General features: G+C 41.7%; 3 protein-coding genes across 5 annotated transcripts; 2 read left to right on the top strand and 1 right to left on the bottom strand.

The window, feature by feature from the left end:
* Nucleotides 1-1,466: 1,466 nt before the first annotated feature.
* Nucleotides 1,467-15,086, bottom strand: bloc1s3 (biogenesis of lysosomal organelles complex-1, subunit 3). 2 transcript variants are annotated; one of them, XM_036536259.1, is made up of 3 exons: nt 14,799-15,086; nt 6,469-6,586; nt 1,467-2,960 (listed from the first exon to the last, which is right to left on the bottom strand). In XM_036536259.1, the coding sequence occupies exon 3, from the start codon at nt 2,943-2,945 to the stop codon at nt 2,370-2,372; it is 576 nt and encodes a 191-aa protein (XP_036392152.1). In that variant the 5' UTR covers nt 2,946-2,960; nt 6,469-6,586; nt 14,799-15,086; the 3' UTR covers nt 1,467-2,369. The 2 variants fall into 2 exon arrangements, with proteins under 2 accessions (XP_036392152.1, XP_036392151.1); XM_036536258.1 differs by lacking the exons at nt 6,469-6,586; nt 14,799-15,086 and adding an exon at nt 3,206-3,256.
* On the top strand, nt 3,359-8,019 carry si:ch211-116o3.5 (uncharacterized protein LOC325902 homolog). The gene is made up of 4 exons (XM_036536574.1): nt 3,359-3,435; nt 5,041-5,510; nt 6,299-6,565; nt 7,487-8,019. The coding sequence occupies exons 2-4, from the start codon at nt 5,099-5,101 to the stop codon at nt 8,017-8,019; spliced, it is 1,212 nt and encodes a 403-aa protein (XP_036392467.1). The 5' UTR covers nt 3,359-3,435; nt 5,041-5,098.
* On the top strand, nt 10,534-19,569 carry trappc6bl (trafficking protein particle complex 6b-like). Of its 2 annotated transcripts, XM_036536261.1 has the most exons (7): nt 10,534-10,715; nt 11,691-11,782; nt 12,479-12,546; nt 12,723-12,840; nt 12,981-13,064; nt 13,842-13,935; nt 17,717-19,569. In XM_036536261.1, exons 2-7 carry the CDS (start codon nt 11,693-11,695, stop codon nt 17,746-17,748), a joined length of 486 nt encoding a protein of 161 aa, XP_036392154.1. In that variant the 5' UTR covers nt 10,534-10,715; nt 11,691-11,692; the 3' UTR covers nt 17,749-19,569. The 2 variants fall into 2 exon arrangements, with proteins under 2 accessions (XP_036392154.1, XP_036392153.1); XM_036536260.1 differs by lacking the exon at nt 17,717-19,569 and having other exon boundaries at nt 13,842-14,017.
* The last annotated feature ends 457 nt before the right edge of the window (nt 19,570-20,026 follow it).

Raw genomic sequence — 20,026 nt, 5'->3', positions numbered from 1 at the left:
TAGCCGGGAAGCCTCACGTTGTTCTGAGTCTGCCTTTATTGCACGTCCTCTAACAGAAAACCCTTCAAAGTCTGAGACTAATTATGAATATTATGTAAGTGTGTGGCGTGCTCAGAATAAAATATTATTTATAAGATTTCAACTGAAGGTCTCACAACCGAAGTATTTGTTATGCATTTGTTGTATATTTGTTGTGCATTGTGCTATGATCTGTTTTGTCTTCATGCACACTTTTTCTGGTCCATTTTTCTGAATTCAAAACTGTATATGTATGTGGCACAGCTTTCCAGTCATCAGTCTTTTTGGAGTAATAGTCCACTGTATAAAACGATAATGATGGCAGGAAAAAGCTTTGATATTGATAAGGGACTGGTTATCTGCATTATGATGCTAGAAGTGATCTTGGTAGATTAAAAATAGGATAAATATGATTCCTTGCTGTTTTTAAATGAGCACAGCCCTTGATTTTTGAAGAGGGTAACCTGGTGTTTAATATGCATTTAAAATGAGATGTTATTTTATGGAAACTTTCCTGCTGATTTTTAGCCAAGAATTGATTACCTCAGATTCAGACATCTGGCTCATACACAAACACAGACACAGTGCACTGTGCAAACTTAAACCATAGTTTGTGGTATGTGAAGGCAATCTGTAATTTCAAGACTCTGTCCTTTTTTGGACAAAGTGTTACTGTTTGGACCAGCCATCACATTCAGTACAACATCATATTCAACACATTCATCGAAACATCATGCATGTTACATGTCTATAGTACTGTTACATAAATAAACTTGTCGATCACTTATTTGATGCATTCTTATTTAGCAGTTGATAGCGGGTTTCCAACATATGGACATCTGTTTTGGGTTTAATATTTTGTAATGGAAATGTGTATGCACTTGTCATTGTTGGAATCAATGGACAAAAGAGGTGTGGGGAAAAGTACCCCTAGATTGCTTGCGCCAGATTCTTAATCAGTGTTAGTGCTATAAATGTGCACATATAGTCTTCCTTAAATAAACTGTTAGCATTGAATTTTGCCCTAGTTGTATGTACACTGCTCTTTCAGGCAGTTTCTCCTTTCTCCCCCCATTGAGTCAGCAACATACATTCTGAAGGTCAGATTTCTGAACACTTTGAATTATGATTACATCTTTGACAATAATGGGAATTACAGCCTGCTTTGATTTTTTTTTTTTAAATGAAACGGACAGATTACACCACATAGCCACTTTCCCTCAGTGTGCTGAGATATCGAGATATTACACCATTAAAAAATACACCATTTAGGAAATTTTGGTGTACAAAGTAAAACAGTTATCTGTTTAAAAACATATGCAAAAACACTTGTAGCACAGCCACTCCCAAACACAACGCAATGTAAAAGGTCAATTTAAAATAGTTTAATTTCCACATCATGTTACAAAAGAATAAAGAAATTACAAAAAAAAAAAACCACTGTTGCCATGTCAGTACTCATGGGTGAGGGCACTGTACCAGGAGGGAGGTAGAAAATGAGAGAGACTTTAAGCTTCATAGGCATTACAACACAGCACAGTGACTCAGCCCTGACACTGTGAAGATCGCCCCAGTAAAGTAAGAGTGCACTGCCACTCAACCATTCTGACTCCTGCAGGCACTGTCTGGGCACTACTGATTTTTTTCCCTGTTTGTCTAATGCATTGGAACACAGGTGGAGTGAAGATAAATACTGAACCACATTTACTGACCTCAGATCAGAGCTAATCATCCAGGTCCCACTTCACTTTTACAGCATTTCTAACCTTTGCCATGTTTTGGGCTTTTAGAGAGAAACGTGGTTGTTTCATCAACTGTGGTAAATTATAGCTGTATGTCTTTTTACTTTAAAGACTGACAGCTGTCAGTGGTTATGACACCTTGGGCACTGTGTACTATTGTGGCATTCTGCAAATAGGTAGGCAAGACTAAGGACCGGCTGTGCTGACCACATCAGTGCTCTGTTTCGGTGAACTGCAGCGTGGTCTCACAACATTAGTGAACCTGACAGGGACAATGACGCATCTCCTAAAGAACTCACTGAAGAAATCGCAATACTGATTTAATCAACAACAACTCCATTTGCTTTCTAAGGAGAGGGTTTGTTTCATAGCTCATATAACCTAATACTTCTGAAAATTAGTAGGACTGGTTAGTTTAAAATGACCCTTTAAAGCGCAAGAAAATGGCCGTCCATATTGCCTTATTTTATGTAATCACAGAAGTGCAAATATACTGTTTGCTCGTCAACGGCTCGATTATTATGGCAAAAAATAATGTTGTCAAAAACTGCCTGCGGTTCGGCGACAATCTCAACTGTCATGCGACACCTTAAAAACACATTCACAGAGTTAGGGGGTGGCTATGGTTATATCAGGGAGTAGATTACAGCTAGTGATTATGTCGATTTTCTCAGACACAGATTTGAGGTCCTCCAGGATAAGACGGATGCTGTGGGATGCGTTGATGATGCCGCTCTGGGAACTGTTGAGATGAGTCGTGGCCAGCCGAATCTCTCTGGTCGCGTTCTGGTACACTTGCCTGTACATCTGCGACACGTCGTTGCACAGGCGCGCATTGTTCTCCTGCAGTTTCTGCTGAAGTAAAGTGTTGTAGCGACCGCTTTGCTCAGGCCTCAGGGCGGGTTTCTCCTCCACCGCGGAAACAAACTCAGGGGCGTTTCTGATCACGATGAGCGGGGGCAAATCCCTTCGCAGTCCTTGCGCATTTTCCGCACTCCCGGCAATAACGAGCTTCCGCACTTTCTCCACTTCCCCTTCGCTGTCTGTCTCCGATGCTTCTCCGGACACTTTCACCCCGGCTGAAACGGACTGAGTCGACGAGAGCGAAGTTATGTAAACCTCTTCATCTGAATCCGTTTCCGATGCCTCACCCTGCACCACTATTTGGTATTTGTTACTCGCCATCGTGCTCGTTTCCCCCTACAAGAGAATGTACAAGAAAAAAATGCACAATGTTTGATTTGCCAGCTGGCGTTACGAACATTCGTTCACTACAGAAGTTGCTGGCTGACTAGTACACCAGCTAGCTAGCTAGCTACACGATTCTACAGCTAAAGAGAAATCTGGATACGTCACGATTTCCATCCACAAAAATGCGTTACCAGAGAAAACAAGCAAATGTAGATAAGAATGATGACAGACTAAAAATTAAAAGGCTACAGTACCTCGCAGCAAGGATCTGTAAAACAAAATCACATGAACAGGAAGCCAACCTCTGCAATCACGTGGACCACGGTGTGTCTGCGTAGCCAACCAGAGTCCTGCTGTACAACATGTGACGTGAGGCTTGTCAACAAACCTCAGTCATATGATCGGAGCGTAAACATGAAGCTACCTTGACGCAGGCGAAGCGCTGCGTAAGTTGCGGTGAAGCGATGAGGTGTTATTTTTGACAGTAAGCGTTTAAACTTTCTGAACCACTACAAGGAAAAACGGTCGGAGAAAGCCGCCTGGCTCCCCTGGTGCGTGGGACCGTGGCTTATCAGGTTTATTGTGCGTTAGTGATTCCTTCGAGAGAGATGGCTTGCTGGCTACGGTCACTGGATCACATTGTGCTCTGACCAATGCTAATGTAGCTAGCTTGCAAGCTAGCGGCCAGCCAACTTGCTGATGCTAAATGAATTATCTCGTTAGCTAAGTAATGGATGTACATGTGTATAGGTATAATCAAACAATTAATTGCGATTAAAATGTCTTGCACTAGTTGAGGTGGTTGCAAAGGATGTCCGCTTCGAGGCTTGAACACAAAAGGAAGAATTAGCTGCAGACCATTGAGACCAAGAGCCAGTGAGCGATAGGGATCAATATCTAATCGCGACGTCATCGCTGTTGCAGACATCAAAGCATATTAGCCAGCTTGCCTGTCCTTTGTTAATACATTTGTTACTTGTATTGTTTAATTTTATCATTTTATTTTATGACGGATATGGAGTCTTCTCAAATCTGAAAAGCTGACCAAAGACAAGACATTCTCTCTTACTGCCCGTTAAAACAGCTTGTTTGCCTGCAAGTGTAGTGTTATCGTTCAGCAAAATAGTATTTAAACGAATGAGGATACTCATGTCCTCATGACAGATATGTCGTCGATGAATTTCACGTTTATTCTCGAATCAATACGAAATTGGTCACACAAGTGCTAAAGTGAATAACAGTCGATCATTGCAATTTGTGCATGAATGCATATCGTTCCATTCCCTTTAAACTTAAATTGTGAAATGTGGACTTTAATGATTTGTTCTCAGCATGCTCTGCGTAGAACATATGATATAGCTCAGTGTAAAATAAGCAATCATAATCAGTGTCTTAAGAATGGGAAACATTGAGTCTGACACTCAACCTTAAATTGGTAAAAAAAGTAAGTTTGCATAGAATTATTTGAATCCCTAGAGTTGGATTTCATGATATGTGATGCTGAAATTCTCTCTCAGCTCTGTCTGCCAGCATTGTTGCATCCTTGTCCCATAACTGTAAGAAGCTGAGGGTAAACCAAATAGTCATAGCCTTGTGGAAAAATGAATGAACACTTTTTACAAATATATTGTCAGAGAACCTTATTCTGTCTTTTACTTTGTTCCAAAGAAACATCTGGGCTGGTTTATGGCTGAGGACTAAATTCCTTCCTTTAGTATGGAAAATTCCATGATAAATCTGACCAGAAAACAACCTATACAAAGAGAAATAAAAGCTATGTACAGGTCTGACCCTGCTTAATGATGGGTCTTTTTCTCAACCGTTTTTAAAGCACAGTCTAAAACACACAGCTAAGAAAGGCTTTTGTACACTGGATTTGATGATGAAAGATGACATTCTGATGTTTTGCCAGCAGTTTGTTCTGTAAATGCACTGCTGGTAAAGTTTCAAGAATGATTATCGGGAAAGACATTTGCAGGCAGCAGTGAAGGCTCTGTCTCATCAGTGGCAGAAACCGTCTCAATGGGGTGTTGTCCCTCTTCCCTCCCTCCTCCTCCCCCCACCCCCCTCCCGCCCCCCCTCCCCGAAGCTCCGTGCCCAGTGGGCTGCCAGCGGAAGGGCCGGACGAGGAGGAGGAGGAGGAGACCATGGACCTGAGCGAGAGGAGGCCCAACAAGTGGTGGACGGAGACGGACACCTTCGCCATGTTGGCGCTGATTGAGGAGCTGGACCTGGTGCACGAGCTGGACAAGAAGCGGCAGCGCAACGACTCGCACTTCCGCCGCCTCCGCCACAGCCTGGCCAAGCGGGACATCCACTTCACCGTCAACCAGATCCGCAACCGCTGGAAGAGCCTCAAGCACAAGTACCGCAAGATCAAGACGGCGGGCTACCGCAGCCCCGCCGCCCGCCTCTCCGCCATCGAGTCCTTCCGCTACTTCAAGAAGCTGGACCGCATGCTGGCGCGGAGGCCGCGGGCGGCCGGCCAGGGAGAGGCTGCCGCCGGGAGCCACAACCTGGTGGTGCTCTCCACCTCCGATGTGGAGGATCACACTGACAGTACTGCCTCCGTTTACCTTTTCATCAGCATCTGTTCCAAGCTATGCATGAATGCCACTTTCTTTTAGCCCAGTTATAACACTTACATAGGATAATCTGAGATACTCAGATACTGTAAGACATTCTAAGTTGAAACAAATGTAGGGTTGATCTATAAGAAAAAATGGGAAAGTGGTTGGATGAAGAAATATTTTATAATTCTGCTTTGTGTGGGCCGATCACTTACTATTTCTGTGCTTGGTAGGTCCAAACAAACATGGTCCATGGGTGATCACTGTCAAATATGTATTGACTTTGCACAGAAAATACAAAGTTTATGCAAAAATATACCTGTAAAATTAATGATAATTTTCCCCATAGATCAACTCAAAAAGCCTTTTAATTGTGAATATAAAAGACTAGCAGTTACTAAAGAGCATGGATCATGAGTCTTTGATTTTAACTTAAGTTTAAAAGAAGTGGTTAGTGGGTCTTACAAATTAAGACCTCTTTGTTATTATTTGTTACTCAAAGTTTGATCTTGATTTTATGCCCAGGATTTCTGACGTTTCATATGAATGAATGACGATTCACTCATTTAAAGAATTGTGTTTTAAAAAGTAGCATAAACTGTCTGATATGTCTGTCATTTTGAAATGATTGAAATGCCACTTTCCTGATCAGTCAATATCTTCATCTCTTTTGTTGAACAACATGTTGGTAGTCAGGCAAATGTCAGTGCCTAGATTCTGTCAGTCGTTCTATTGTTTTTCATCCCTTGCTCACTGTCCTCCTCCCTTCTCTCCCAGGTGATGTTCCTCAGTCCTGCACGGCAACCCGCTGGCAGGACACCCTCCCCGGGCCAGAGGGGGACAGCGAGGAAAGCAAGGGACACCCCGAGGAGCCGGCAGATTTCAGGACACCCCACTGGGACATAGGGACGGAGGAGGTGGTGACTCTAGGATTGTCGGGAGAGTACCTGTACCCAGTGAACTCCGATCCTCAACTGCTTTCCTCTTTACGGAGCCTAGAGGGCGCCAGAGATCCCGCAGGCTGCAGCCCGAGAGACTCCCCAGGTCAGCATACAGCTGCCTCCACTGAGGAAAAGACAGAAAAGGATTAATGATTTCAGTCCTTAATCTAGGGTTGTGGTTTTTGACAAATGAAAATAAGCACTAAGATATAGTTATTATGGCACGCAAATCCAGAGTTACTTACAATGTGTAGGACATCAAGTATATGGTATTGTGACAGTTAGTACAATAAATAAGAAAGCAAAACCAAGTCAAGGAACAGTCAGCTTGAAAAATGGGTCACAAAATAGCCACAAGTGCTATACTCAAATAAATAAGGAACAATTGGCAAGTGATTTATTCCACTGCTGGGGAGCTAGTGTAAGAAATGAGGTTGAAGAAAAAAATCATTTGCATGACTTGCAGAGGTGATCTATGTAACAAATGCAGAGTATATCTGAAGTAAAGTAGAGAATAGTTAATGTAATGGTAAGCATGACCTGTGAATGTAATTCAGGTGTTTAGTCCCCCACCCCTCCAGTTAGTTATTGGAATCTGTTTTTGAGGAAGACTCTGTGCTCAAGTTTATTTGTTAAAGACACTTAAATGAAATTGTAAATCCTGTGTTGCAGCTTGAGGTTCCGATTTTCCTGGTGTGACTGGAATACATTTTGAGATCACAGGATTGTGGGATTGTGGATTTAAATAGACAATAGACGCAATATTCTTAGTATCAAAATTCAGCACATGAAAATTTGTCAATATCTTACACAGACAAATTATGTTTTAACTGTGTTGCTCTTGAATAAATTACTAAAACCTGGGGAGAAATGTATGGTGCTTAAATTGAACAGAGGCCTTTAAAACTCTAACTGCACCTTTATACTGTGGTTAGACAGTAGATTAAGGGTGCTTCTCTCATCATTAGTACTTCTGATGGTATATATTGACTCAGATCAATCTCTGGTGTGCCCCTTTCTGCAGGGACATGCGAGGACATCAGCAGCCTGATCCTGCAGCAGCTGACCATCCTCAACCACCAGCTGGGGGAGCAGCTGGCAGAGCAGAGGGCCTTCCACTGCAGCATGCTGGGGCTGATGGACCGGCAGATCGAGGTCCTGCAGCAGCTCTCCAACTCCACCAGGGGGCCCCCGGCCAAGGAGGCCCCGGGCGAGAGGGACGCTTCCGTCAGCCAGCAGGTCCACGAGGCCCTGGTGCGCATCCTGAGGGGCGTGGAGCACGCCCAGGCACAGGGACTGGCGCCGTGCCCCGCCAAGCCCGCCCCCTCCGAGCCTGCCCCCCCGCCGCCATCTTGGACTGTCTCCCTCCTGGAGGTCCACCAAGGCTCCCCCCCGGCTGCCGGCGAGGCGTCGCCCGGCAACACGTCGCCCCAGCGGCAGCCTCCAGACGAGGGGCAGCCCGACCCCCCCGGGGCCCCCCTCCCCGAACAGCTTCCCCCGGAGCCCCGCAGAGGTGTCCTGTTGAACGGGCTCTCGATCAGGTGCCAGCACAAGTGAGGTCTCCCAGCGTACCTCCCCCCACCCCACCCCACGTCCCCAGTTTGTCATCTCATCTCAGAGTCACACACGTCAGGGGATGGTGAAGAAGAACTTGGGGTAAAAACATGACTATGGGTGCTTCTGTTTTTGAGAGTTTGTAGATTTTAAGACACACTGTACTAAACTGACTTTTTGGGTTTTCAGTCCAAACTTACTTGGTTGTTCCAACAGGCCTCCTGCATTGGGATTCATTTGTAAGCAATGGCCCCGATTCATAAATCAAACTTACGACAGGCCTTTTTCAGGATTTCTTTTTAACAAATTGCACAGCCAAAAGGCACATAATCTTCAAAAGAGCAAGTTCTATCTTCCATATGCTTCAGTACCTCTCAGTATGGTGCCCCAAAGGTGTTCTGGAACATTTTACAGCTTTGGTGGATTTTCTTGATTACTGTTAAATGTAGTCCTAATTAAAGGGCTGTCCTATAAATGCTTTATGAATTGTGGCCAGTGGGTCTCTTTGTGTAGCGTTATTCCCTAGCATCAGAGAGAAGGTTTGTGTCTGCAAGAGTGGAATCCGGGGTTCTTTGACATGGCAGGGCTGAATAGTCTCACTGGAGAGTGTTGCTGTGTGGTTGCAGTGGTCAATGATTTGCATCCTAACATCCAGTCACAACGGATTTCACCTTGTCTGGTTCAACACAAGTTTGGTGTCACAGATGTTGTATCTGTACCTCTATTCAAAACAGCTGTTGTGTAGGGAATCTTGGAGTAGGACCGTTTAGCCTAACTTGAAAGTCATGTGTTAGACAGTAGGAAAACAAAAGGTTACACTACATTTTTGTTAGCATTATCCAGGAAGAAGGAGAAAAATAACATGAGCTTTAGGCCAGAATCATTATGGTTCAATTTATACTGAACTCCGTACAGAACATAAAGCTATTGAATCTAGCATTGTGCCATGGCATGTGAAAGTGTTGCACATCTACTGTTATGTAGCACATTATTTCATTTACTTTAAAACTTGCATCCTTAGATTTAACAATCAGTGTGTAACTGGATTATCATATGGAAATTCCTTAAACCAGGCTCAAACAATCTTATTTAAATTCACATATATGGTTTGAATTATGTAATCACAGCACCTTTATATGATCAACAACAGTGCATTACTAACTTTCATATTTTTGTTAATATTTTATAGTACTGCAGAGTAAGGTAGACTGAACACACTTGAATCATGAAGGGAAATAACATATGTAAGCTGTGGTTACTGATGTTTTTAGATGGGGGTAAATTACTTAGTACACCATTAGCGGTGCAGCTGAATTTGGGCAACTTTTCACATAAGCCTAATGCATTTCTAAACTCATATCATACTGTTATCAGACTGTTAACAGCTTTACCAGCTTCAGCTGGTCATTGCAAGGCTTGTCAGAACACTCCATAGCGATATAGAATAATGTTCTGTTAATTATTCTATATTGATATGTATGCAAAACTGATATCTATCTGATGTTGGCGACATTCTCTGCTTTACTTCTTAAGGTTTCATGCACAATGCTTATTTCTTGAAAAATTTTCCCCTTGCGTTATGTTGAAGGGACATCATATTTTGTTAAGTTGCTGTTAACATGTATCGGATTGTGATACCACAAAATCTGATTTACAGCATGAAGCAGGAAAATGTGCTTATTTTCCGCCCACTTTTGTTTTTATACCTTCACTATAAAGGCAGCTGTGCCCATTCAACACCAGTATGAAGTATCAAAAAGCTATTGCAGACTCTTAAGTGGGTCACCGACAGTAAATGGTGCTGAATATTTACCTTTATATCCTGTCCAATGTTTTTGTGTGGAACCGGGGGGTAAAAAAAAAAAAAAAGCTGAATTCAATTGTAAAATACATCAATGGAATTACAGTGTACTGCTGAAAACTGGCAGTGTTGTCTGTGACACTTTATAAGTAGTGTATTCATGTTGACATGACGTATATCATAAATTGTGTATGGATCATCAGGATATAACTTGAAACTATGTTACATTGGGATTGCAGACACTTCATTTCTGTCACAAAAAGAGAACATTTCACCCGTCATTGCAGTACATGGGAATGAACTGTTGAGAACTGCATGAAAAACAAACAAAAAAATGTGCATTTACTAACAGCGATGCATCTAAATTCCTGAATATGTATAACTCTGTGACTCATCCCAAAGATTAAAAAGGACAGGTATTTGAAGGACTGTCAATCCAGTCGTATGTAAGGATATGTGTAGGTCAAAGCGTTTGCAATACTGAAACACGCGGAAATTAGGAATTTGACAAAGCATGAACTCAATGTAAATAAAATAGAGTCTTGGGTGTCTTGAGTAAGTTTTTCTCAATGTTTTTCAGTTTCCTGGTTGCAGTGATCTCTTTGATTTACTCTCTCTAGTTCAGGAAAGTGTTTTCTGTCCATTTGTTTCCTCTCAGCACTTACAATAATCCTAATAAATATAATTATTTTTATATATGAAAGTGTGTTTTTTCCCCTGAACTCCGAAGACCCAGACTGCTTATGCAAAGCGTGAAAATCGGAGAGCGTACTTTTGCGGTCTGTACTTAAAGAGAAAATTGTCCCTCTGCGGCACCCAGAAAAAGGAAGTCGGTCACTAGCTAACTGGTGGTAGTTACTTGTTTATATCGTGAAGAGAGGTATTGTGCTCCTTCTCAGTAAGTGATTACATTTCATTTCAGTTTTTTTAGTACAGTGCATATATAATTTACATATAAAGCAACAAAACTGCAGCTACATTGCAAAAACATAAACAATAACTTCAATTGCAACCATCACGTCTCCCGAATCTTCATCTTTGAAGGAAGCTAGCTTGCTGGCGGACTAATATCCAGTTGGCTTAGCTATAACTACTGGCTACTGACCAGCTACGTCAGTATTATCGAACGCTAGCAAGACACTTTTTTCTGAAATACTTTTGTTTGGATGCCCTCCCTACATCACATGCTCTGACGTTACATTTGACCGCACACCATGCCCGAGAAAAAGTCTAACTAGCTTGCCAACTGGCTAACAAGCTTTTAAGCCTCATAAGATGAAGTTCACTAAGTAGTGAGCTAACAGGCTTGTATGTGATGCGACTTAGTTGTATAAAAGTTAATTTCAAGTATTTATTGCAACATGCTTTTTCTTTCCAAAAACAGCTAGCAAGGTGTGCATGTGACGAGTTGCACGGCCATACATTGTGATTGCTAACGCTGGCTATAATGAAACGTCATTTGTTAGTGCAAAATAGGTATTGTCTAGCTAGGGTAACATTAACAGTTCATGCCAGTCAGCAGTTTGGGTCAGATTTTGCCAACGTAACGTTAGCCATTCACAGCGTTGTCCCAAGTCAGGCCGTGCATGTTATGACGCAAAAGCATAATTAGATAGCATTCATGACAACATGACATAGCTAAGTAGATTTGAAAAAAAAAAAAAAAAAAAAAGAGAAAGGATCAGTGCCGTGGCACTCACCTCAGACGTTTAAGTCTTGCTGGCTACGGTGTCGCATGTCTTCCAATTCTGAACAGAAAGTGTTGCATATAAGTTAGGTTTTGATTATCTGGAGAATCAACATTAGTCAAATGTGAGCAAAACGAGTTCACGAACGGTCGTTTTGGTGCTTACAAGTATTTATCTGGTTTTAGTCATGGCAGACGATGCGCTCTTCGAGTTTCTACACATGGAGATGGTGGCTCACGTTTACAAAGAGCAGGCGTCTAGAGCGGAGACGGAACAGGTAATTTCAAATAATAGCATTTCTTTTCGCTTGAACAGTCAGATGGTATTACTTTGCTCTTGCTGCTGTCAGGATTAAAATGCCTCTTCGGGGGTACTACAAATGGATGCGGTTGAGAACTTTTGACTCGATTAATAAGAGTGTCAGTTTCAGTCCCCTCACTTCCCTTTCAGGCTGTTGCATGAAAATATATGTTCGTTTTCAGTTAAGCAACTGAGGAAAAGGTTAAGGTCATTATCAGTAAGCTCTCTCCATCCCTCGTGTCTGCCTCAGCAGCCACCCCCTTATGTTTAAATACATCATATGGCAAGGCGACCCGGCATTACTGTAGTTCTGTCGGACATACAGTAATCTGGTTCTCATGTCATTTCAGATTTTTGTGTTTGAAGCCTTTATTTGCATACACCTAGACAGTACAACTAACTGTTCTGTTCCCTGATTTAGCTTATCATTCAGTGACAGTTGTGGACGTTTAAAATGCCATGATAAACATGTAGTTAACACAGTTTACTTTTGTGGGTGTTGTATTCTGTAATAACTACTTTATAAGATTTAAGTTATGTTTTAGACTGAAACATTTGTGTGTATGCATGTGTATATGTGTGTTCAAAGTGTGTACAGTATTTAGCCCAGATGGAAGCTATCTGAAGAAGTGCCTTGTTTATAGTTGTGTTGAACCTTTTTCCCTTCCTTCAGGAGAGAAACACATGTGTGTCTGTATTGGAAGGCATGGGATTCAGGGTAGGACAAGGACTAATAGAAAGGTACTGCATCACAGTAATGACATCCTCTTTCTGAAGCACATACTATTAAGCTATTAAGCTACAGGGGACCACATCCTATAGTTACATGGAACATAAGACAATTTGGTAGAATTACAACCAGAAACCAACCAAAAAAAAACTTAGTTTTGACGCTTCTTTGCTTGTTGACTCTGAAGGATCACAAAAGACACACCCAGTTTCAAGGATGACCTGGACATGATGAAGTTCATTTGCAAAGATTTTTGGATTAACATCTTCAAGAAGCAAATCGACAACCTGAGGACGAACCACCAGGTACACTTCTGTGGACAGACATAATTATTCTATTTGCATTTGGTGTCATGCACATTATTAACAGTAGGATGTATAAAATACCTCAGATGATTTTTTGGAAGATATTTTGACTGTGTGGGGTATGTTTACATTTCCTACAGGGTACTTATGTCTTACAAGACAACAAGTTTGCACTATTGACCCAGTTCTCTAATGGCAAGCAGTACCTGGAGGAAGCCCCCAAGGTAAGACTATGTCACTTGTCTGTCACAGTCTCAGCTTTTTCAAAACCAGTCCACTCCCAGTCCACCAGGAAGATACAAGTTTGCTCCTGATCCATTACAGACCCAAACAGATCCATGTGTGGGTAAAAATGATGCTGACAAGCCAGTTACAGTAGTCTCAGCACTCATTACTTTCTCACTCTATGTACAAAAATCCCTCTCTGTCAGTAGCAGTTAAGAATGATGGAGTTTGTGTATGAAGTTGTTTCTGTTAGAATATATGTGGCCCATAGCATGGTTCTTTGTTACATTTATAATGCAGGTTGTGAATTTTTCAACTAGTACAAATTGCATTGGTGCTCCACCTCTCCACCTCATCTCCACATCTGGACATAAACTCTGCTGTATGGCAGTTCCATGTATCATCATGGAGAGCGGCAAGCACAGTTCTATGAGAAGAGAAAACCCAGGGGGAATGTATCAGTCAAATTACCAGGCATTTGTAATACTGTATTGTAAGTGCCATTTTATGCATGCAGATGAAATGCAGACCGCATTCTTAGATGTTAAAATCAACAGCCAGCGTTCATGTGGATAGTATATTTTCCCTCGGTATGGGATACATATGATGACTATAAGGACTGTTGGGACACTCAGCAAGTCTTGACTGCTTTGAGTGGTTGACATTTGTGGAGACATCAGCCTTATCCCATACATGGATGCTCTGATTCAGTGCCAGCTGTGGGCCAGTTTGGATAGTGTGGGCCCACTGTGAGTTTGCTGTGTCTTCCTCTGCAGTACCTAGCCTTCTCCTGTGGATTGGTGAGGGGTGCCCTCTCGAACCTGGGGTTGGACAGCGTGGTGACAGCGGAAGTTTCCACCATGCCCTCATGTGAGTGTCCCCTCTACCGATACCATTTTCATTTCACCTGTTACCTGTGACTCTGATTGCTTTTCTAGTGGTGGGAGGGACAACTGGTTTTGTAGCCTCTGTACAGGATTGTGTAAATTCATTGTTATAACTTGGTTAGCTTCTTCGTATACTTGCTAAATCATTTGGGGATTGCAGAGAATTGGAACACTAATAGGCTCTCTGGCTTACCTGGGCTAGGCAGGCCTCTCCGATAGCCAAGTCAGAATTCAAAATATCCTCAAGCCTCACTTGGTACCCCTTTCAATGTACACATATTCAGAGTCTTTTATACATGGTTGTTTTTGTGTTCAGTGGCAGTTATTAGTACATTACTAAATGAGAAAGCCACCCTTGTCTAAATGGAGCATCGTCAACCATAACCTACCTAACAAAACCATGACCTACCACCCCATGAATGCTCAAAAACGATGCGTGCCATATAGATTGAAAATGTGACCCCCTAAAATGATTTTGATGGTCACAGGACATTCCACTAATTCAACCCACCCATACAAAGAGCTTTATGATCGCAGTTGGTCTTGCCGACTTGCCAAGTTCCAGGAAGGGAGGACATAGCATAAATAAGTCAGCAGTGGGCACCAGTGTGGCACAGTGGCAAGGAACAGGCCTCCCAACCAAAAGGTTGCTGGTTCAGTTCCCTGCCGAGCCACTGCTGTTGTACCCTTGGAGTGGAGGTACTTAACCCACAATTGCCTCAATAGATATCCAGCTGTTTATATGGATAAAATTGCAACCTATGTAAATCTCTCTGAATAAGATTGCCTGCTAAATGGCAATAGCATTATATATATAAAAAAAAAAAAAACATGAGAAAGACTCACCCGCCACCGCTGTTGTGCAGCAGACATTACTGTGTCATCCTGCCGTCTATTTCAAGGCGTTAATTCATTTAGTCTCCAGACGAGGCTGCGCTGAAGTCTCGCTCGGCCAAGGCGAAGGCGCTGCAGACGCTCTCCGTTTGACCGCAGCGCGTCGGGACTGGGTCGCGCGCACTGCAGGTGCCGTGCATTGCACCGCGTTTCATCAGCCAAACCTCCGCGTGGGAAGAGTCTGGCATCACAGCGAGCTCTTGCTGGAAACACACACACACACACACGCACACACACACCCTCCAGACCCACAGTTCCAATACGTCTGAACCAGCAGCGAATAGGCAACCCAGAGCAACAGGTGGTTCGGGTTTGCATCCAGTCTTTTGGCTGCAGTTAGGTAAGTGAAACCAGAACGAAGACTGCGAAACTTGCAGCTCTCAGCCTCTGGTTGAGGAAACTCATACGCGTGGAGGCGGTAGTGTCTTTCATCGGGAGAAAAAAAACTTGAAAAAAATGGAGCTGTACACAAGAATATATGGTACCAGTCAAAAGTTTGGACACACCTGATTAAGATAATGGAAAACATGCATTCAAAGACATTTTGATGAAAAGACTTATGCTTAAGCTTGAAATTTGTTTCTTAGACAAATGTGTATTGACGTGGATGCCTATGCATGACTTTCTTTCCAAAAAAAATCATTAATTAAAAAAAATTGTGTGTATATATATATATATATATATATATATATATATATATATATATATATATATATATATATATATATATATACACGCACACACACTAATACCATTCAAAAGTTTGGGGTCACTTAGAAATTTCCTTATTTTCCATGAATTCATACATGAAATGAAGTTTATTATCGGAATGTAGTCATTGACAAGGTTAGAAATAATGATTTTTTAATTGAAATAATAATTGTGTCCTTCAAAGTTTGCTTTCCTCAAAGAATCCTCAATTTGCAGCAATTACAGCCTTGCAGACCTTTGGCATTCTAGTTGTCAATTTGTTGAGGTAATCTGAAGAGATTTCAACCCATGCTTCCCGAAGCACCTCCCACAAGTTGGATTGGCTTGATGGACACTTCTTATGTACCATACGGTCAAGCTGCTCCCACAACAGCTCAATAGGGTTGAGATCCTGTGACTGTGCTGGCTACTCCATTATAGACAGAATACCAGCTGACTGCTTCTTCCCTAAATAGTTCTTGCACAGTTTGAAGCTGTGCTTTGGGTCATTGTCCTGTTGTAGGCTTAGCTCCAATCAAGCGCTGTCCATAGGGTATGGCATGGTGTTGCAAAATGGAGTGATAGCCTTCCTTCTCCAAGATCCCTTGTACCCTGTACAAATCTCCCACTTTACCATCACCAAAGCAGCCCCAGACCATCACGTTGCCTCCACCATGCTTGACAGATGGCGTCAAGCACTCCTCCAGCATCTTTTCATTTGGTCTGCATCTCACGAATGTTCTTCTTTGTGATCCGAACACCTCAAACTTAGATTCGTCTGTCCATAACAATTTCCAGTATTCCTCTGTCCAGTGTCTATGTTGTTTTGTCTATCTTAATCTTTTCTTTTTATTGGCCAGTCTGAGATATGGCTTTTTCTTTGCAACTCTGCCTACAACGCCAGCATTCCAGGTACTATTTAATGAAGCTGCCAGTTGAGGACCTGGGAGGTGTCTGATTCTCAAACTAGACACTCTAATGTATTTGTGTTCCTGCTCAGTTGTGCACCGGGGCCTCCCACTCCTCTTTCTATTCTAGTTAGAGCCAGTTTGTGCTGCTCTGTGAAGGGAGTAGTTCACAGCGTTGTAGGAGATCTTCAGTTTCTTGGCAATTTCTCCAATGGAATAGCCTTCATTCTCAGAACAAGAATAGACTGATGAGTTTCAGAAGAAGGTTCTTTGTTTCTGGCCATTTTGAGCCTGTAATCGAACTTCAGATACTCAGTTAGTCTAAACAAGGCCAGTTTTATTGCTTCTTTAATCAGCACAACAGTTTTCAGCTGTGCTAACATAATTGCAAAAGGGTTTTCTAATGATCGATTAGCCTTTCAAAATGATAAACTTGCATTAGCAAACACAATGTGCCGTTGAAACACAGGGCTAATGGTTACTGATAATGGGCCTCTGTACGCCTATGTAGATATTCCATTAAAAATCAACCGTTTCCAGCTATGATAATCATTTACAACATTAACCATGTCTGCGCTGTATTTATGATCATTTTGATGTTATTTTAATGGACAAAAAATTGCTTTTCTCTCAAAAACAAGGGTATTTCTAACTGACCCCAAGCTTTTGAACAGTAGTGTGTGTGTATATACACACTATATGGACAAAAGTATGACTAACGCCTGACCATTACATTGTAATGACATTGTATTCAAATACATATACTTGAATACAAGTATATGTATTTGCAGCTATAACAGCTTCCACTCTTCTTGGAAAGCTTTCCACAAGATTTTGGAGTGTTTCTGTGGGAATTTGAAATAACAGTTTTGATTTGTTTATAACACTTTTTGTCACTGCATAATTCCATTTGTGTTATTTCATAGTTTTGATGGCTTTATACTATTATTCTAAAATGTGGAAAATTGTAATAAATAAATAAAGTGTGTCCAAACTTATGAAAGTTACTGTATACTAATGCACCATCTTGTTGATTGTGAAATTATGTCACCATACTGAAACACTTTAAGCTTCTGAGGGCCACTGGAATATCTGTCCCTCTGAAAAAGCCATAAAAGTCATATCGTAGGCTTTCAGAGGTGTGGATCGCTAAATGTGAGTTGTGCAACTCACAAGTTTTTACACACTGCAGTGCACAACTTTGCGTATATGTATATTTCAGATCATTTCAGGATTTTTGTTAAGGTCACTTTTTTAATTTCTGTCTTTCAGGTAAATTCCAGGTTGTGATTCAGAAAACATAGAGCGGACTTCATGCCATATGCTGTTGGAAGCATTGCGATGGAGCGAAACGGAGTGATGGCGACAGAAAGGGTCTAATCATACAGGGAGTCTGTTTTAAACAAATGCTTCCCTTAGAGATGTATGATAGTCAGCTATGTGTTTTAGAGGATAATGCAAAGATTTCAGCCTTACCATTGAATTTAAGACAGTACAGTGTATGTTACATTTGTATTTATGGTTGAGGAAATTATGTAAAGAATTGTACTGTCTTATTTTTTAAGGTGTTGGTCTAGCTAGAAGCTCACATTTGTGGATGTGGACGTGTCTGTGGTCAATGGAGTTGATGCTATGCTTTTGACAAATAAGTGGTTTGGATTACAGCTGACCGACAATCTCAGCAGAGATACGCATAAATTGCTGCAGAGCATTTTTTGTAATAATTTGTTTAGAAAACACAGCATAAGAAGCCATATATATTTTCAGAAAGTTTTCAACCAAAAATTGCTGATGCATTCTGATGAACAGTTCTCTCCACACCAGCATAGCTTTATTTGTAACATAATGTGACATAGAGCCATACAATGGTTTGAGAACATTGATGTTTTTCTGTTATTTAATTTACTGATATATGAAAAATTTGTGTGACCAGCACTAGCTGTTGTTTCAACCTCACCCTCTAGTGGTATTATACTGTTACTGCATTCCTTTGATGCAGACAGACACAAAGTTATGTGGAGCCAAATGCAATACCTTCTGGGTGAGGGATCTACAAAGGATCTACGTCTTTTCTTAGCTAAGTGTTTATTTTAAACTGTTGGCATCACTTTCTTTGCCTGTGTTTTTTTTTTTTTTTTTTTTTCCAGTAAAGGGACACTGAAGTAATTTGACTTGAGGGCGTGGACAAAATTTTGAAATCTGTAAACAATTAAATGCCGTCATGTGATTCTCATTTCATTGCTGTTGGTCACATTAGTGAAATTGCAGAGCCTCTTTTAACCGCTAGGTGGCAGTCAAAGGCAGGTGGCAGGTGGTTCACAAGAGGCAGCGCCACGCATGAGGATGGGCCTAGATGCCAGATGCGTCACTGCAGAGGCCTGCGCAGAGCAGCCTGGTGCATTTAACCCTTTGCAGAACCTTTACCTGAGGGAGATGTGAACCGAGGTCAGCTGAAATCTGTCATTATCTTAGGTTTCTTAGGTTTCTACAAGCCCATACTCAGTTTGGAAAAAAAAAAAATAAATTCATCGTTGAAATAAAACTGCCTAATTTGCTGAGCCCTTCTTTCAGTTTGATAACGCTTTGCTTTGGCTTCAGAATATATACTCGAAAACATTGGAGCGTTGACGTGACAACTCGGCAGTGGAGAAAGTCAGATTTCGGAACTTTTGTAAGCAAATGTTGCTTTGGGACATGATAGGGGTTCCTCCTCTTGGAAAGCATTACTTCATTAAAGGCTTTTTTTTCTTCCATTCCCATCACCATAAGTCATTTTTCCTCACCAGTCCATTACTTGGCCCTTGGCAGTGCAGTGGGTGTAATTTCTGAGTCGGAGAACATAGTGTGCCTTGCAAGATAACGAAATTTGACATGCTTTAGGCTGTGATTCACCTCTGAGCGGATGGGTGGACCTGGAATACGTTCAGTGCTTATGATTTGACCTCTGATATAGGCCTCCCCCTCCTCGCGCGCACACACACACACACACACACAAGCGTAGGAGCTTTGACAGTTCACTGCTATATAGTTTCTGCTTTACAGGTATATGACAGGGGGAGGGGACATGACGTCTGCAGATGAAAAAGTTTGCATTTAAATTGCTGAGAGGAAACAACTGAATAAGCCAAGCCAAGTTACAAACCTGCAATATCTGTCAATATTATTCAAATTAACTAACAATAATTTAACAAACACTGAATGTTTATCACTTGCTTATACTTGCCTCTGTCCCAGTGACATGGGAAGGTAATGTAATGCATTCTATGCAAATCAAAAATGAAAGACAGGGTGTAGGCTAGCATTCTAGTATGCTGTTTAATTTTGAGTCTCATCTATTAGTTACATGGTCTGGACATAGTTTTGTTGTTTTCCCGGAGCCATATATGAGACAGTAAAGGACCAGAGTGAAAGATTAGGAGTTTGGCTTGACTCAGTTTTGGGAGTAGATGATTGTAATTGGACACGATGCCTTTGCGTGACAGTGAGCACCATACTGCTGCCCAGGCTTTATATTCAGTGGTGTTCTGTCCAAGTTTTTGAACTGTGGGAAGTCTGCTCAAGCCTCGGCTCTGAAGTGGCATG

Source organism: Megalops cyprinoides, chromosome 9 (genome assembly GCF_013368585.1).
Source record: "Megalops cyprinoides isolate fMegCyp1 chromosome 9, fMegCyp1.pri, whole genome shotgun sequence".
Lineage (NCBI taxonomy): Eukaryota > Metazoa > Chordata > Actinopteri > Elopiformes > Megalopidae > Megalops > Megalops cyprinoides.
This window is presented reverse-complemented; position numbering and strand designations above follow the sequence as displayed.

Coding starts and splice junctions, on each gene's coding strand:
- trappc6bl (XM_036536260.1), top strand. CDS start 11,693: ATGGCAGACGATGCGCTCTTCGAGTTTCTACACATGGAGATGGTGGCT. Junction 11,783..12,478: donor CTAGAGCGGAGACGGAACAG/GTAATTTCAAAT, acceptor CCCTTCCTTCAG/GAGAGAAACACATGTGTGTC. Junction 13,065..13,841: donor ACCTGGAGGAAGCCCCCAAG/GTAAGACTATGT, acceptor CTTCCTCTGCAG/TACCTAGCCTTCTCCTGTGG.
- si:ch211-116o3.5 (XM_036536574.1), top strand. CDS start 5,099: ATGGACCTGAGCGAGAGGAGGCCCAACAAGTGGTGGACGGAGACGGAC. Junction 5,511..6,298: donor TGTGGAGGATCACACTGACA/GTACTGCCTCCG, acceptor CTTCTCTCCCAG/GTGATGTTCCTCAGTCCTGC. Junction 6,566..7,486: donor CAGCCCGAGAGACTCCCCAG/GTCAGCATACAG, acceptor CCCTTTCTGCAG/GGACATGCGAGGACATCAGC.
- bloc1s3 (XM_036536259.1), bottom strand. CDS start 2,945: ATGGCGAGTAACAAATACCAAATAGTGGTGCAGGGTGAGGCATCGGAA.